This window comes from Austrofundulus limnaeus, unplaced genomic scaffold (genome assembly GCF_001266775.1).
Source record: "Austrofundulus limnaeus strain Quisiro unplaced genomic scaffold, Austrofundulus_limnaeus-1.0 Scaffold27, whole genome shotgun sequence".
Taxonomy (NCBI): domain Eukaryota; kingdom Metazoa; phylum Chordata; class Actinopteri; order Cyprinodontiformes; family Rivulidae; genus Austrofundulus; species Austrofundulus limnaeus.
In genome coordinates this window covers 1,901,023-1,918,763 of record NW_013952429.1, presented here as the reverse complement: position 1 = coordinate 1,918,763, position 17,741 = coordinate 1,901,023, and the positions used below count along the sequence as shown (strand labels likewise).

The 17,741-nt window shown below is 40.1% G+C and overlaps 1 protein-coding gene across 2 annotated transcripts in view; it reads left to right on the top strand.

Moving 5' to 3' along the window:
- smarca4b (SWI/SNF related BAF chromatin remodeling complex subunit ATPase 4b) overlaps nucleotides 1–13,444 on the top strand; it is a 19,513-nt gene extending 6,069 nt beyond the window's left edge. The window contains exons 9-34 of one of the 2 annotated variants that reach the window (XM_014004935.1): nucleotides 856–1,029; nucleotides 1,111–1,284; nucleotides 1,518–1,565; nucleotides 2,108–2,238; nucleotides 2,942–2,999; nucleotides 3,090–3,199; nucleotides 3,283–3,430; nucleotides 3,507–3,670; nucleotides 3,762–3,828; nucleotides 3,896–4,006; nucleotides 4,443–4,685; nucleotides 4,777–4,890; nucleotides 5,366–5,473; nucleotides 5,725–5,811; nucleotides 5,881–5,927; nucleotides 5,998–6,164; nucleotides 6,503–6,666; nucleotides 8,467–8,694; nucleotides 8,802–8,879; nucleotides 8,960–9,178; nucleotides 9,271–9,533; nucleotides 9,881–9,989; nucleotides 10,100–10,201; nucleotides 10,375–10,507; nucleotides 11,099–11,238; nucleotides 11,707–13,444. In XM_014004935.1, coding sequence (XP_013860389.1) covers nucleotides 856–1,029; nucleotides 1,111–1,284; nucleotides 1,518–1,565; nucleotides 2,108–2,238; nucleotides 2,942–2,999; nucleotides 3,090–3,199; nucleotides 3,283–3,430; nucleotides 3,507–3,670; nucleotides 3,762–3,828; nucleotides 3,896–4,006; nucleotides 4,443–4,685; nucleotides 4,777–4,890; nucleotides 5,366–5,473; nucleotides 5,725–5,811; nucleotides 5,881–5,927; nucleotides 5,998–6,164; nucleotides 6,503–6,666; nucleotides 8,467–8,694; nucleotides 8,802–8,879; nucleotides 8,960–9,178; nucleotides 9,271–9,533; nucleotides 9,881–9,989; nucleotides 10,100–10,201; nucleotides 10,375–10,507; nucleotides 11,099–11,238; nucleotides 11,707–11,742 — 3,423 coding nt within the window. In that variant the 3' untranslated portion in view covers nucleotides 11,743–13,444. Of the gene's footprint in view, nucleotides 1–855; nucleotides 1,030–1,110; nucleotides 1,285–1,517; nucleotides 1,566–2,107; nucleotides 2,239–2,941; nucleotides 3,000–3,089; nucleotides 3,200–3,282; nucleotides 3,431–3,506; nucleotides 3,671–3,761; nucleotides 3,829–3,895; nucleotides 4,007–4,442; nucleotides 4,686–4,776; nucleotides 4,891–5,365; nucleotides 5,474–5,724; nucleotides 5,812–5,880; nucleotides 5,928–5,997; nucleotides 6,165–6,502; nucleotides 6,667–8,466; nucleotides 8,719–8,801; nucleotides 8,880–8,959; nucleotides 9,179–9,270; nucleotides 9,534–9,880; nucleotides 9,990–10,099; nucleotides 10,202–10,374; nucleotides 10,508–11,098; nucleotides 11,239–11,706 lie in introns of both variants that reach the window. The other variant, XM_014004936.1, reaches the window with a different exon arrangement.
- The last annotated feature ends 4,297 nt before the right edge of the window (nucleotides 13,445–17,741 follow it).

Below are 17,741 nucleotides of genomic sequence, written 5' to 3'. Positions count from 1 at the left end.
AATAATAAGAGTAATAATAATAATAACTTCATTTATAAAGCTCTCTCAACAAAGTGCTGAACAGTTAATAAAAGGTAAAAATCAATATAAAAGAAGTTGTAAGAACAAGTAAAACATTGGACAAAAAAAGATAAAATACAAATGTAAAATTTAAGACACATAAGACAGAGTGTACAGGTGGGTCTTTAACTTAGCTTTAAAAACTTCCACTGAGCAGGCCAGCCTGATGTCTTGAGGGAGATCATTCCACAATAAAGGGGCACGAAAGAAAAAAGCACGACCTTCAATAGTTTTACGTCTGACCTTAGGGATTGCCAACAGACCAGTGCCCTGAGATCGGAGAGCATGAGATGGAATGTAAGGGTGGAGAAGGTCTGAAAGGTAGGGAGGTGCTGGGCCATGTAAGGCCTTATAGGTGAGAAGCAGCACTTTGAAATCTGCACGAACATGGCAGGGCAGCCAGTGGAGAGATGACAGCACCGGAGTGGTATTTCCTTGTTTTAGTTAAGCAGGTTGTAAGGTTAGAAAGATTGGTGCAGGTTCCAAGTGAAAAAGGCATATACAGTTGCAAATCATCAGCATAACAATGAAAGGCCACATTAAAATGATGCAAAAGAAGACCAAAAGGCCGAAGGTAGAGAGAGAATAGCAGGGGGCCAAGCACAGACCCTTGTGGGACCCCATAGCCCACAGTATTTATCTCAGAGGCTTGTTTTTAAAACTAACCCTTGTTTTAATTTGTTTCATTACCTACATAAAACTCTGTAGACACAAATCCTTTTTTTACATCAATATAATTAGAACTATCACTTAAAAATAAAGTTTTTTGCATGTTTATGTTCCCTCAACTCCCAGGAGTACCTCAACAGCATCCTCCAGCATGCCAAAGACTTCAAGGAGTATCACCGCTCAGTCACGGGGAAAATTCAGAAGCTGACCAAAGCTGTGGCCACCTACCACGCCAACACGGAGCGAGAGCAGAAGAAGGAGAACGAGCGCATTGAGAAGGAACGAATGAGGAGGCTCATGGTAAGGAATACACTGGGACATTGTCATTTGGGCATCACAGATTTACYGGGATACGAAGCACCTGTCTGATTGTTCTCGCAGGCCGAGGACGAGGAGGGTTACCGGAAACTGATCGACCAGAAGAAGGATAAGCGCCTGGCTTACCTCCTGCAGCAAACCGATGAGTACGTTGCCAACCTGACGGAGCTGGTCCGAGCCCACAAAGCTGCACAGGCCCTCAAGGAGAAGAAAAAGAAGAAGAARAAAAAGAAGAAGGTGTGGAATAAAGGAGCATCACACATTTGCTCTTTCATCGTTTAGCACATTTCCTGAAAAGTTTGACCACCAGTGGCTGGTGTGTTTTAAGCTGCTGTAGACGTTTTTATTTTTATTTATTTATTTATTTATTTATTTATTTATTTATTTATTTATTTATTTATTTATTTATTTATTTATTTATTTATTTATTTATTTATTTTTTTATTAGTAAAGGTCTGCTTGTGTTGCAGTTGGAGAATGCAGAGGGTCAGACTCCTGCTTTGGGCCCTGATGGAGAGGTGAGCAGATGTTGCCTTCAGAGTAACAGATTGTAATTTTTTGTATGAATTCAGAGGTCACATTTTGAGATCATGCTATATTTATAATAAAAAAGCTTTTTCTTTTGAATCAGCTCAGCGCTAACTAATTCATTTCTTGCGGTTTTTACATGTTGTGCATGGAAATGTAGAAGTAATCAGACACGGTCCATGTTTCAACATTTTAGACACGTGATGCTAATACCAAAATTAAAACTCAAGTTTTTCATTTTAAATACAAGGTACTATATGTTGTATTTACTATATTCTGAAATGAATATTGTTTATGAATACTTTACTGTTAACTGTGGAATAATTTCATCTGTACGTAGACATTTTTTGAAAGGAGTCAAACCAAATATCACCAGAAGATCAGAACATGGTTTTGTAAAAGAAGTACAACTTTATGCCGTAGTTATTGAATTTAAAATAGTTATTTGCTCATTGCTTTTTGTTACACTAGCTAGCTCTGTCAGATTAAAGGAAGCTGAATCTGAAACATAGCTCACCTCCTCCTGTTGCAGCCTCTGGATGAGACAAGTCAAATGAGTGACCTGCCTGTGAAGGTCATCCATGTTGACAGTGGGAACATCCTGACCGGTGTGGACGCTCCCAAAGCCGGACAGCTGGAGACCTGGCTAGAGATGAACCCTGGGTGAGAATTAATGCATCAAGACTTTGAGTCCAGGAGTGGAAACGTTTCATATTTTCACACACTTCACACAGAACAGAAGTTTTAAAYGTTTTTAGATTTGTCATGTCTTGCATGGCTGAGAATTTACACCAGCATACTGTACGATGCTAACGGAGGTAAATCAGCATTATTGGATCGTATCAGTCCTTGCATGATGGGCTCGATACTCGAGTTTGTTTCTAGTTTCAGTTGCTCCATTTCCAGAAGTGCATCTGAGTAGACCATAAGCGGCAAAATCAAATGTAAACACTGGACAAAACGAGCACAGCAGATAATAATTTMATCRTCTCTGATTGAACTTCGGAATCGATCCACACACGCTAACGCCTGTAGCATCCATTTTTTTCTTTAGTCACTTCAGTCAGATGGAGATTGCATTTAAATATTAACACAAACAACCACGCRAAACATTGGATCTGAGCAAAAAACTGAGTTAAGCATTAAGACCTGCAGTGTGAATCTAAATCTGAGACTAGCATTTTTAATTTTAGGTTTGAAGACCATTTACTTTGCTTTGCCCATCAATTTTTTTCCTGTTGTAATAAAGCTAACATTGAAGCAAGCTGAAACAAATATTAAGACATTAGCTTTTTATGTAAGGGGAAAAAAAAACATTTAAGTTGTTTTTTCAGTGTACCTCATATATTTTTATTTGTTCACGTAGTTACGAGGTAGCTCCACGCTCAGACAGTGAAGACAGCGAAGAGGAGGAAGAGGAGGAGGTGGGTTCCTTGGTTCACAAAAGTCACTTTCATCATCTTTTCTTCCAGCGAGACGTAAGTTTCTTTATAACTGACAAAGTGGTTTGGCAGGAGGAGGAAGAGGAGCCTCAGCCCTCAGCAACTCCGGTCGATGAGAAGAAGAAGATTACAGACCCGGATAGTGAGGACGTGTCGGAGGTGGATGTCCGACACATCATAGAGTAAGTTCATACACAAACTGCGATATCGGAATAAACCCGGATGATCATAAGTCCTTTTTTAAAGTATCATGTGTCATATGCAGGCATGCTAAACAGGATGTGGATGACGAGTACATGGGTGCAGCGTTCGCTCGAGGACTACAGTCCTATTATGCTGTGGCTCACGCCGTCACAGAGAAGGTGGATAAACAGTCCACTTTACTGATAAATGGGCAGCTTAAACAGTACCAGGTAAACAAACCTCTCTAATTCTATGCAGGGATAAATATCTCATTCCTTTCAGATAAACTCACATGCATGTGTTCAGATTAAAGGTCTGGAGTGGCTGGTTTCTCTTTACAATAACAATCTAAATGGGATCCTGGCTGATGAGATGGGTCTGGGAAAAACCATCCAGACTATCGCTCTCATTACGTACCTCATGGAGCACAAACGCCTCAACGGACCCTACCTCATCATAGTACCACTATCGTGAGTCAGCCTTTAGAAACACAAGGGGGGTATTTAAATAAAATAAAGACAAATGAATACGTTTTAATACAAATGTGACTCTCTTTGATAGAACTTTATCTAACTGGGTGTATGAGTTCGACAAGTGGGCACCGTCGGTTGTGAAAGTGTCCTACAAGGTGAGTGTCTGCTTTGCAGAATTATTGCTCCGAAACACGTTTTGAGTCATTGTTCTGTGTGCTCTAGGGGTCCCCTGCTGCCAGAAGAGCCTTTGTCCCCCAACTTCGCAGTGGCAAGTTCAATGTTTTACTCACCACTTATGAGTACATTATCAAAGACAAGCAAGTGTTAGCCAAGGTAAGAAGGCTGATACATGGACGTGTGCAAACAAACCTCTCTCTTGCTCTGCATCTCCACATTTTACCTATCTCCCAAAGTCTGCAAGCGTCTGAATTGGGCCAATCTGACCCTCCCACTCTGCTGCGTCAGTGCTCTCTCCTAGGTCCTGCAACACATTGACTCGGCCTGTAAACCCGGTCTCCCACTGTCCGTCTGTGACCATCATGCTGCTACGCACTCATGTTGTTTTGTAGGGTCCCTGAATGTGCTGACAGGTGGGTCAGAGGAGAGTTCTGCCTCGGGACTTAGGCCAGCTCAAGTCATGAGGACAGAGTGGACAAGAAATCGTTCTTTAAATCAATTTTCTGTTTTCGGTTGGTTTGGTTGCACGCGAGGACTGAAGCATAATGGTGACACCAGTGTTCTGAAGGTTCTTCCTGTCTCCTTCTCCAAGATCCGCTGGAAGTATATGATTGTGGATGAAGGCCACCGCATGAAGAACCACCACTGTAAGCTGACCCAGGTCCTGAACACCCACTACCTTGCTCCGAGGCGAGTCCTGCTGACCGGGACTCCGCTACAAAACAAACTACCTGAGCTGTGGGCACTTCTCAACTTCCTTTTGCCCACCATTTTCAAGAGCTGCAGCACCTTCGAACAGTGGTTTAATGCTCCGTTTGCCATGACTGGAGAAAAGGTGAGCAGAGGCTGCAATAATATTGAAATATCCCTGCATAAATGCTGTTTAGCAGGTTAGAAAATATATATATTTTTTTCTGTCTCTGAAGGTGGACCTGAATGAAGAAGAGACCATCTTGATTATTCGCCGCCTACACAAAGTGCTACGCCCCTTCCTGTTACGGAGGTTAAAGAAGGAAGTGGAGGCACAGCTTCCAGAGAAGGCAAGGCTTACTAAAGCAAAAAAGCAAATCAGAGGTGTCAAGTAACTAAGTACAAATACTTTGTTACTTTACTTAAGTAGAAATTTGGGTTATTTCTACTTTAGTGGCTTAATTATTTTTCAGCCTATTTTTTATTTCTACTCCTTACATTTTAATTCAGTTATCTGTACTTTCTACTCCTTTTTAAAAAAGCAAAAAGTATTTCATTACTTTTACTTTTATACTTTTAAGTAGTTTTAAAACCAGTACTTTTATACCTGAATAAAAAGCTTGAGTTGATACTTCTACTTCCAAAAAAGTATTTTTAAACCCTAGTATCTATACTTCTACTTAAGTAATGTATGTGAATGCTTTTGACACCTCTGAAGCAAAGGCACGTCTACAGTCTGCTGTCAAACCCTGTTGAAACAGGAATACATACTAGAAGGTGTATATTTATCTGATAAATACGCCGTTTTTCTTTTCTTTTGATCAGGTGGAATATGTCATCAAGTGTGACATGTCGGCTCTTCAGAGGGTCCTGTACAGACACATGCAGGCCAAGGGGGTCCTGCTCACGGATGGATCAGAGAAAGACAAGAAGGTGGAGGCAGAGGTTTATTAATGTTGAAGGTTTAGGTTGTAGATATGTAATTACACTGTAATAACAGAAAGCTGACTCTAACTTGTATTTTGGAAGTATTATAGAAAACTGATCTGATCTCATTTAAAAGCTTTCAGTGAGAGCTGATGCTTTGATGCTAACCCAGTTCTAAATAAATATTAAACAAAAGGGATGTGCTCTGTTACGCTGTACTTTTTGTGTGAATGATAAATTATGTAACGTCCATCCAGGGCAAAGGAGGCACAAAAACACTGATGAACACCATCATGCAGCTGAGGAAGATCTGCAACCATCCTTACATGTTTCAGCAGATTGAGGTCAGTGACAGATGGAGATGATTGAACACGCGGTGAGAACTGAAGCTGATAAATGCTTTGTTTTTGCAGGAGTCCTTCTCTGAACATTTAGGATTCTCCGGCGGAATCGTCCAGGGGTAAGGCCTTTTCTTAGTTTCACACACAAATAAACTTTCTCCTCGGTAATCACGCCCATCCGTCTGTCAGTCCTGACCTGTATCGAGCATCGGGAAAGTTTGAAGTGTTGGATCGAATCCTGCCAAAGCTGAGAGCCACAAACCACAAAGTGCTGCTTTTCTGTCAGATGACCACGCTCATGACCATCATGGAGGACTACTTCGCTTACCGCAGCTTCAAGTACCTGCGTCTGGATGGTAAGAGTTTTTTATGCATTCATTTTTTTCATGTTTTGCTATTCTCAAAGCCCCAGATTGATGCTAATTTATATTTAGTGCATTTATTACCACACAAGTTCAGTCAGATAACATTTAAAGCTAAAACGAGAATGTAATTTGAAAGATTAGTAACAACCTCCCACATAAAAGTGGTTTATTGGGGAAAAACATCATATTTTGTTGGAAACACAGTGTACATGTAAGCTCAGACACTGTGTAACAGATCCTGTCGTTTAGTTTGGGCCTGCCTGCACCTTGTGACAAGTGATTTCCTTCACCTGTCTGTCCTCCTTGTCCTCATCTCCTCTGCATGCCAGGCACCACGAAGGCTGAAGACAGAGGGATGCTACTGAAGACGTTCAATGATCCTGAGTCAGAATACTTTATTTTTCTTCTGAGCACAAGAGCAGGAGGTCTCGGACTCAACCTGCAGTCTGCCGACACTGTGATTATTTTTGACTCGGACTGGAACCCGCATCAGGTTGGAAACTCACTTATTTCAGTGTATAAAAGGTGGTTGTACTGTAAATCAGGTCAATATCAAATTTAAGCTGCTTTTTTTAGCACTTTATGCAAAAAAAATGCAACAAAAAAGTTAAAGAATAAGAGAAAACTAGGCCTCCTATTTGTGAGTGAGTCAAATATAACAGTAAAATCAAAAATATTTGAGTTATTCTCTGTTTTCTGTCAGCCCATGACAGATTTGGTGCCTCTGCAGAGCTAAAGGTTGTGTCCAAATTCAGGGGCTGGATCCTTCCATAGACCCAGACTACCCGGTTTAGGTGAGCCGGGTCCTTGGTCGACCATGAAGACCAGAAACAAGTGGCTGTGAATTTGAATGGTTTAGGCTTCTGCTTTATTCCWGTCCTTACCCCAACATATGTCCTGCAGCCTAGCAGCCATGACGATGCTAAACAGAAGCCAAAATAGATCAAAATTAGCAAAATAGCAATATTAATAATATTATAAATGAACAAAATTAGCTTAAAGGCAACATTTAAAGAACTAACCGTACTTTCACGTTTATTTCGCTCTACCAGCTCCTTTGATTTCTGACAAGAATAATATTAAAAACAACTGACAACAGTATTAATAACACAATCACTTGAAATGTTTAATTTTATGCCAATAGATTTTTATTTAAAACTGTACTCCTTTCTCTCACTTCGTCCGCCATTACGAGCAGAAAAAAAATCTCTGGTCAGCCTGCAATGCATTATGAGCAGAGGCCTATAAAGTACTTGAAAAAGATAATTAAGTAAAAGTAAAATTACATGAACAAAAAATGACTTTGGTAAAAATAAATTTCACTGTTGAGAAAACTACTCAAGTAAATGTTAGAAAACGGTTCACAAAAATTGGAAAAGTAAAAGTAAAAGTACTTTTACACGCTCTCTAAGAAATAAACTGTTGAATTTGCTTTCTTGATGAGTTCGGACACATTTAATTTTGTAACGAGTAACTAGGTGTATTATTTTAAAGTAAAGAGATAAAACTATCATTTTTAGCTTGAAAGTGTAACAAAATAAAAGTAAAATTAGTAGGGGTGCAACAATACATGTACCCGTATCGAACCGTATCAAACAGTGCTTTAGGTTCAATACACACTTGTATCGAACAATACAGATTTTTAAAATTTATTTTATCAACTTGTCTTCTGAMGATGCTCTGTGTTGAAGGATCAGTGGATCTGTGTTCGACTACTCCACCTAGGCTGCATTTTTGAGCGCAGATCCACTGAGAAACTTGCTGTTTCAGCAACATTTAAGTTAAAAACTGTACTTTTGAGGTTAAACAAATGTTCATAATTAATTTAAATAAATTACAAGTTAAAAGGGGCATGGAAATTTCTCTTTTTTGCATCAAAAAACTATCGAACTGTGAGACTAAAGTATCGAACCGAATTGTGAATTTTCTGTATCGTTGTACCCGTAATAATTAGCTATTTAAATTTTTTTATTACAAATCCTCAAAAAAACTACTTACCATAAGTACAGTAATGAAGTAAATGTACTTAATTACTATAACAATGCATTATGGGATATGGTGGGTCAGGGAGGATCCATCAGACCCATCCCTCAAATCAGGGAAAAGGGAGGACGCATCTGTCGGTCACATCGGAGGAGCCTTCAAATTTGGACAGCCTCCGGCGCAGCGCTGCGCCGTAAGCGGCCGACGAACTCGGCCTTCGAAGGTCGTAGCCCCTGAATTTGGACACAGTCGAAGCCGTGGCATCTGAACCTGTCCTCTCTGTCTTTAATGACCCTCGTGTCTTCTGTAGGACCTGCAGGCTCAGGACCGAGCCCACCGGATAGGCCAGCAGAACGAGGTGCGAGTGCTGCGTCTCTGCACAGTAAACAGTGTAGAGGAGAAAATCTTGGCCGCAGCCAAATACAAACTGAATGTWGACCAGAAAGTCATCCAGGCCGGCATGTTTGACCAGAAGTCTTCCAGCCACGAGCGCAGGGCCTTCCTGCAGGCCATCTTGGAGCACGAGGAGCAAGACGAGGTCTGGGGACAGGAAGTCATGAATGTGTGTGCGTGCACCTGCAACACGCAGCTTTAAGAGCCTGGCCTCATATACTATGCCTGCCAATGTGTGTCTGCTGTATTCAGGAGGAAGACGAGGTGCCAGACGATGAGACGGTCAACCAAATGATTGCCAGGAGTGAAGAAGAGTTTGAGCAGTTCATGGTAAATATCTGTCGTTCGTATTTTAAACCATTTCATTCCTCCTGCATCTTGGCTTCTTGTGCTGTTGGCCTTTCCCTCAGCGCATGGATCTGGACCGCCGTCGAGAAGAGGCCCGCAATCCCCGCCGCAAACCTCGTCTGATGGAGGAGGACGAGCTTCCCACGTGGATCATGAAGGACGACGCTGAAGTGGAGCGGCTGACCTGCGAGGAGGAGGAGGAGAAGATGTTCGGGCGAGGCTCCCGGCAGCGAAAGGAGGTGGACTACAGCGATTCCCTGACGGAGAAGCAGTGGCTCAAGGTGATTTTTTTTTTTTTTGAGAGAGAGAAAAGATCCAATCCAGTCCGGAACGTGAAACACCCGGAATCTGACGCGGCACTTTGTGTCTGCAGGCGATTGAGGAAGGCACGCTCGAGGAGGTGGAGGAAGAAGTGCGCCACAAAAAGACCACCCGCAAGAGAAGGAGGGACCGTGACCTGGACCTCCCCGGACCCTCTTGTTCCTCCGGTAGCCGAGGACGGGGGGACAGAGATGATGATGGGAAGCGCCAGAGGAAGAGGGGACGTCCACCTGCCGAGAAACTGTCTCCCAATCCCCCCTCCCTCACAAAGAAGATGAAGAAAATTGTGGATGCTGTCATTAAATACAAAGATAGGTGAGAAAAATGACTGGAAACACTAGATCCTGACACAGATACGGTGCGTTTTTACCCAGAAATACAGTATTATGTTTTATATTAGAAACAGTTACATAATTACTGATCTGCATCACAGGATGAGCACAACCTGATGGTTCAGAAAAACTTTATTGTAGAACTCTTACTCATTCTGAAAGGTATTATGTACCAAACAAATGGGCAAATATATAAATAAAAAGACATTAGTACTTCTTTAGCAGATTAGGATATGTATTAGTTAAGGTACAGTTTTGTTTTTCTCACTCATTAACAAAATAAAAGAAGTTTGGATAAACGTTTTCCCCTGACGGTGTGATCTCCCGCAGCACCAGCGGGCGTCAGCTGAGCGAGGTGTTCATCCAGCTGCCGTCTCGGAAAGAACTGCCAGAATATTACGAACTAATCCGAAAACCAGTGGACTTTAGGAAGATCAAGGTAAAATTATTCATCTGGGGCTTGTTTTTAGGGGGCTTATTTAGATGTTTTTGTAAAATATATAACCACATACATTGCTTACTTGATTAAGTTGTGTCTTTCTCCTGCAGGAGAGGATTCGAAGTCATCGTTACCGCAGTCTGGGTGACCTGGAAAGAGACGTCATGCTTCTCTTCCAAAACGCTCAGACCTTCAACCTGGAGGGCTCCCTGGTGAGACGCGGCTTCTGATCACTTAAACCGCCTGCTGTAAAGACATTTCCAGACTGTCTGATCATCAGCTCAAACCTCTGTTTCCCATAAATGTGTTCTTTGATGCTGACGTTCCTCCTGCAGCCAACGTTGGATGTCTGAGGATGTTCGGTGTGTTTGTTTCGTCTGAGCAGATATATGAGGACTCCATCGTTCTCCAGTCTGTGTTCACCAGCCTGAAGCAGAAGATTGAGAAGGAGGAGGAAAGTGATGGAGAGGAGAGTGAGGAAGAGGAGGAGGAGCAGGAGGACGGCTCGGAGTCTGAATGTAAACTTCTTTGTGTTGTCCATTGATACATGTGACCCATCATATCGAAACAAGGAGTCAAATGACCTGATCACGTTTTCAGATTCCTGAATTAAAAAGCTGCAATTTGAAATGATTTGGATTCAGAGATATGACTTCATTTGTCTTGTTGGCAAGCATACTGCCTACTTAAATGTTCGCTACGTCAGAACTTATTCGGCAAAATGTGTTTCCATCTCTGCTTTTGGCGGAGGTTTGCACTCTCTGAGTGCTTCTAGTTTTTGTTTGTTTTTGTTGCTAATGCTCAAAAATGTGCTTCAGAAARTATTTTTAGGATTATATTTCAGACAGTTCATTCAAAGGATACATTGATAAGGCATTTATTCATTATATTTTGACAAAATGCAATTTTTGCAACCGTTTTAATCAAAACACTACATCTGCCTGTTTCTCCACGTCCCACTTTCAGACTTAATCCTTGTTTCGATGTGATGGATCACATATATTAAGCTTTAACCTATTGATTGTTCGATTGGTGAGATTTAGTTTCTGTTCTTCATTCTCCTATTTTCTGTGCGCTGTGAACCTTTGTGCATGTGTGCGTGTTCACAGCACGCTCTGTGAAGGTGAAAATCCGCCTGGGCAGGAAGGACAAAGGTGGCGATCGAGGGAAAGGTCGCAGCAGACGTTCAGGACGGACCAGGGCCAAACCTGTCGTCAGYGATGACGACTCTGAGGACGAGCAGGAAGAGGTACGTCAGTGTGTGCKAACGGGTACCTTCAGGTGTAGTTTTTATCTTCCTGTAAGCAGGGAACTCATGATTGTTGCCTAAGGCTGTAGCAGACCTGTAGAGAATCAGAAATGTAGGTAATCCTTAAGATTTATTTGTTTCTTTCTTTTCTTTTTCTTTCAATTGTTAATGTTTCAGCTGATGGTCGTCCATGAGCTCATTGCATTTAGTCATGAATTATTAATCAATCAGTATAAAATAATTACACTTTTGAAGAGACTTTGATTCATTTACTTTTTAGATAAAAGATGCAAAAATATCACAAAAACAAAGGGATTAAAAAAATATTGTAGACTTGAACAAAAAACTYTTAAAGTCATTATGTCACTGCTACTAAAAGTCACCTTTAAAAGTTTTTTTTCTTTTTTTTTTACAGAAACCTGCCGTACTGAGTTTTTAAATATTGACCATTGTTTTTCTGTTTTCCAGGAGCGCTCACCCAGCGGCACCGACGAGGAGTCCTAAACTGTGGTTTAGAAGAGTCGGAGACGCAAAAGGGATAGTCGGCCAAATAAAACACCACGTGATTATTGARGCAAGCCTCAGTCAACTCCATTCACCCTCAGTCAAACGCTGTAGGAACAGAGTCAACACTACGGGACGGATCCTGATCCAGACTGACCTCAGAGGTTCTGAAACAGAGAAAACCAGTTTAATTCACTCGACTCTGTTTATTTGACCCAGTTTGGCGAAGTCAAACCCRGTCTGCAGCAGTGGCGTCAGACAGGAAAGAAGCAAGAGAATCCAGATTATTTAAAAGAAGATGTGCCGTCATGTCATCCTGATATCATGCAATGTGTTAGCGCTCAGAGTGAGGGAGGACGTTCTGTTATTATCACACCAAAATTAACCTCAATATCTTTAAAACTGAGTTAAAGTCAGTGGCTGATAACAAAGATATGTATGTGTTGTTATGTCAGTTAACATTTTAAAGATAAAATTATCTCAACAGTATTTAACAGTGTGCTCAGAATAATGTAGTCAAGGTTATTTATTTATTTATTTATCTGTTTATTTATTTAGTTTTTGTTGGGTACTGCATAATTTATTTTTAGAACGTTTTACTGAAATCCTAGTATACATCTCATATATCCTTTATTGAGATTTGCATACTTAGCATTAATAATTAAGCCTAAAATTCATRATTTATTAGTAATTTCAAAAAATGTTAACACCAAACGGAGTTGTGCAAATATTTTATTATAGTTAGACATTTAATACAACATAAAATTATTGAAAGGGTATCATTTTGTGAGCAGTTACAACTATCTCACTCATCTATACAACAGTGTTAAAAGATGAGCGGCTGAGTTTTGGACAGTTTGTAAAGATGTTTTTTTTTTCTTTCTAAACCAACAAACAGAGAGATCACTTCTTCAAGGTCTTTGATAGGAAGAATCAGCTTCTCCTTGGCGATGAGGTTTAAATAAAAAATTAATTAATTTCACAACAGTTTTTATCTGTTTGTTTTACTTTAAAAGCACAATCGAAGCTAACACTGAGATTAGCTGTGTGCTTTTACCAACCTTCGGCCCCCCTGGAGCCTCTGTGAGGAGCGTGTTTGAGTGTTTAGGACTGAGGAGCTCTGGTTGAGTTGGACCCCCAGCCTGTTGTGGGCTCGGGGCGTTCCCAGACTCCTCCGCGGCCGTTTGACTGAGGCTTAATGGAGATGTCTTCACACTGCACATAGAAAGAACATGAAGAACCCAGCTGCTGCTTCTCGTTCCTCTTCCAGTACGGACCACCGTCAACCGTTGATTGTAAACTTGAAGAATAGTTCAGTTGTGATTCGTCGATGAGCACTGTAGCTTTTATTGTTTCTCCTTCAGTTGTCGTGTGGTGATATTAGGATTTTTAAACCGTTTCATTCTTCTTCTGCATTTTTTTTTTAAACGTTTTCTCTTTCTAAGACAAAGGACCAGAGGGACAGTGGCTCCTCTCTGCTTGTGACTGCCTCGAGGCTGCATGGTGTTGGATATACTGTGAAGAGTATTTATAGMTTATAACGTCAGTGCACGTATGCACAGCTTGCAAGTTCAGTACTGTATACTTCTCATTACAGTAGAGGAACCAAAGCATCAATGTTTTCTCCACTGAATTATCTCCATCCATCTTTGTTTGTGTTGTACCACTGTCGCTTGAACGAAACAATAAATTGTTGACATTGTGCGAGTCGTGGTGTGATTTAAATTGAGAAAGTAGTACGTAGTTTTGGAATTTTACAAGTACTTTAAGATACATTTTTTGTTACTTTCAACTTGTGTATTCAGACCAGCTGGCCTGATGTAATGACCCAGTTTCACCACTAGGAGGAGGTCTCACATAAACAGAACATATGGCACCAACTAAACTATGTTTTTGGCTTTTGCATTTTGTCGACCCTTATGGGCCACCGTAGTGTCCTTTATAATCTATTATTTATTTAAGCTTATGTATTATTTGCATCTTTCTGGATGTTTAGTCCAAGATTTGGACTCAACAAGGTTTTGCCAGTAAATGCAAAAGGAAAAWTTTTTAAATGATAGTTCAGCTGATGATAAACAATTTTATCTCATCACTTGTAGATAACTCATTGACTGTCATCAATTTAAAAAAGAGTAATTTTAAAGGAGCTGATGAGCTAATAGCTGGTTGTTGTTAACTTCAATCTCAAAAATTTCCTTCATTCAAAGCAGGTAAAGAAAATGATCACAAAAAGATATCTGCTATGAATAAGATATTAATTGTTCTTAACATTTCCACAGCATCACATTGAWCTATCTCTTTAAACGTAGTGACAAACAATATAAATATTTATCTTTACTGGTTCAGTCTGCTAAATTTTCTGCACTCGAAGGAACATAATGCATTCTGGGATATCTGGTTTTAATCAAAATCTTCAGCAGTAGTGTCCAGTCCTGGTCCTTAATGCAGGGTAGTGGCCCTCGAGGACCAGGATTGGGCACCACTGCTCTACAGTAAAAGGTTGAAACTCAAAGTGATTTATAGAACTGAGAGTGACTCACTTTCCTTCTTTCTAGGAAAAGAAACCGCTCCTCCTCACCATCATGAACATCTGCCAGCAGCTGCTCCTGATCTTCCTCAGAAGCAGAAGCTGAACTGGGTTTTTATTGAAACTGCAACATTTGAGTTTCCAGTTAGCATTTAGACATTATCTCATATCAAACTCTATAAAACTGTCATCTGTGCTGCTGAGCTAAACTTTTTAAACATGTTGGATTTTCTTCAACAGTTAGATTTATTCATTATCTTTTTTTTGTTTGTTTATTAAGTTCAAACCGTATCTTCAAAATTTGAAGGTCACATCCTTCAACAACTCTGATGCCCTGTTTTAAAGACAGTTACACAGATCCACATCAAGTTGAAACTAATGTGTTTTCTCATATTTCCCCTCTTCATTACTTGAAATTCAGTTCAGAAGTTGTAGCATTATTCTGYTAGGCCAAATGATAGTGAACACATCACTGCCACTATCTGTCAGCCTGCTGGAGGAACAAGTCCTTGTTCCCTCTTTAAGCATCATAAACACCTCTTGTGTTCCATCAGTAAATTCATTATCACTTTTATAGACCACATTTTTACAGGAAGTCTTTTTCTGTCAACAAATATGCTGCATTTTTATGACTTTTTCCATTTAATTTTGATGCACAAACTGTGCAACACTATTCAGATGAATGACTCAGACCTTGGATTATGTAAGCRTTTTAAAATGTGTGTTTCTGTGTGCGCATACCTCTGATGTGATGTCTTTCATCTTATCAAAGCTTGTCAGCCTGTGCCATTGCTATCATCATGATCCAAACAGAGCTTTGGCCTGGGACGTTTTTRTGTGTACTCATCACAGATTTGTTGAACCTGAGCCACTGCACTGTTTTTCTATGACAGAGCACCGAGTGTACACTGATCCACTCAGTACTGAGGAATGTGTWGCTATCAAGACTTTCTGTTGGTTAGGTATTGTTCCTTTCCTGCCAATTTGCTGCTACACTCTAAAAAAGGAAATGTTGGATTTACTTAACCATGTTATGTTACCTGGTTCCACTTAACTGAGTTGAGTAAATTCAAAGCAACATACTCATGTTCTTTGGCTAAAAAAAACTGTTATATTGCTTTGAATTTACTCAACTCAGTTAAGTGGAACCAGGTAACATAACATAACATGGTTAAGTAAATCCAACATTTCATTTTTTATAGTGTATGAGTGTCATTTTATTCTGTATAATTAACAATATAAAATCGCTGCAACTAATTACCTTTTGGAGTCGACCCAAGCCAGCTCCTCTAAGTCGGTTCTCAACCGGAAATGGGTGGAATGCTCCCCGTCGAGTCAGAGGAGAGTTTCTGCTTCAGGTGGAGAAGGTCAAGTATTTAGGCTTCTAGTTCATGAGTGATGAATGGAGCAGGAGATGGACTGACATGTCGTCATCTCAAATGAGGGCGTCGCATTAGTCGATCGTAGTCGAAAGGTAAACCTCTCRATTTACTGGTCTGTCTACATTTCAGCCCTCACCTATAGCCRTGAGGTATAGATCCAGACTGAAAGAATGAGATCTGTGATTAAAGCAACCAAAATGAGCTTCCATCATAGGTTGACTGGGCTCAGCCTTAAAAATAAGGATAGGAGCTCCATCACCCCGTGAAAGTTTGGAGCTCCTCTGCATCGAAAGGAATCTATTGAGGTGGTTCAGACATCGATCAGAACAATTTCTTTTGGAGGTTTTTGGGGCATGTTTCACTGTGAGGAGACCCTGGGTCAGACCCAGAATTCTCTGAACGGATTATTCATATATCCTTTAAGATCCTGGGGGATGGGATGTCTGGATTTCCCTTCTGGACGCGTTATCTCTGCAACCCAACCACAGATATGCAGAAGAAGGAGAGGTTTCTATTGACTCAGCACCATAAGTTGTTTGCAGTATGAATATAGATTTATTTGGTCAGTGGACACTTTTATCTACATGATTATTGAGCTTCAGATTTCTAGGAAATTCAAGTTTAGTATGAAAGTTGCTACAAAGGAACSGACTTACAGGAGTCAGTCGTTTTCTTAAGATAGTGAAGTTAATGTTTAGCTAAATCCTCTAAGATTAACTGATTATAAATTGTGAAGCACAACTGGGTAGGTGTCAGAGCTGTTGCAGTGGGTGGAGAAAAGAATGTTTTCCAGCAGGAACTTCTGCATTCCCAGAATAGTTCCCAATAAGTCTTTCAGTRGCCATCGTTTTACGAGTCATGTGTGTAACGTGCAGTGACTGAGAGGAGAGAAATCTGATCTCTGACACATACGGCTCCCATCAAGAGCTCTCTGGGAGGATTAGATCGTTTACATGGGAAGTTTTACTGCTGGGGCTTCACTTGGATTTACTGTTTACATGAAACAGAAAAAAAGTATTTATGAAAAACATGTCCAGTTTTGGGGGCAAAATATAACTAGAGAGGTGTTCTGGTTCCAAGCATTTGGATATCTAAACAAAATGCTCTTTTTAATATGAAAAAAGGCCAAATAAATAAATAAATAAATAAATACATTTACTGTTTTTGTTGGCCATTCAAGTGTTAACCTGTTAAACATCTGCGTCAGTCAAATTGCTCATTTGCAAAACAAAACATTAAAAAAATACTCTGGGATGTGAATGAGGTAGGTGCATTCTGGGTCAAGAAYATCTTTCCCTAGAAGCAGCACAGTTTGGGAAAAAGCGAAACATCAGGGTCTTCTGATCCCTCCCCTGCTGGCAACCCACGTAACTTCCCAGAGAAACTCAAGGAGTCCAGTTACAGTCTTTCCTCCCACGCAATGGTTCTGGTTTATTTTAACTAACTGTTTTAAAACTGCGAGGCTTCCTGAGCTGAGCCTGATCAGAAATAAAAAGTAAAGTGAATAGGAGAGACAAAAGCGTTTGATTTTATGTAGTTAAAGRGACATTTGAGTGCACATGATATGAGATTAATCAAACTGAAAGAGAATGTGGGCAGTTTGGGGTAGATGTTTACACCAAACACAAACGTTTTTAATAATATGATTTTATTAAATTATGAACCATTAAAGTGCACTAACTCAGTGACCGTTTAAATTAGTGAAGGTCTGTGTTTGTATTTCAGTCTGAATGAATAATTCTGACCCTGTGTGTGATTGAAAAAACTATAATAAATAAAAACATGTGCACCTGTCCCTTATTAAAAACACACAGGTCAAATAAACAAATAAAATCAGAATATTTACACAAAATTCAATCCCATGATGTGATAAATAATTAAGTAATGGAGCCCTCCCACATTTATTTGGTCAATCATTAATAGTGATAGAGGAAGTAAAATGTATTCCAGTTCCTTTTAGGTAAAAATTAAATGCAGAGCAGTATTATCAATTTATTATTGTTCTGTATTTCTGAAATACAAATTATACAGACTGGATACATTTAGTTCTGTTATTTGAAGCATGTGAACACACACACACACACACACAC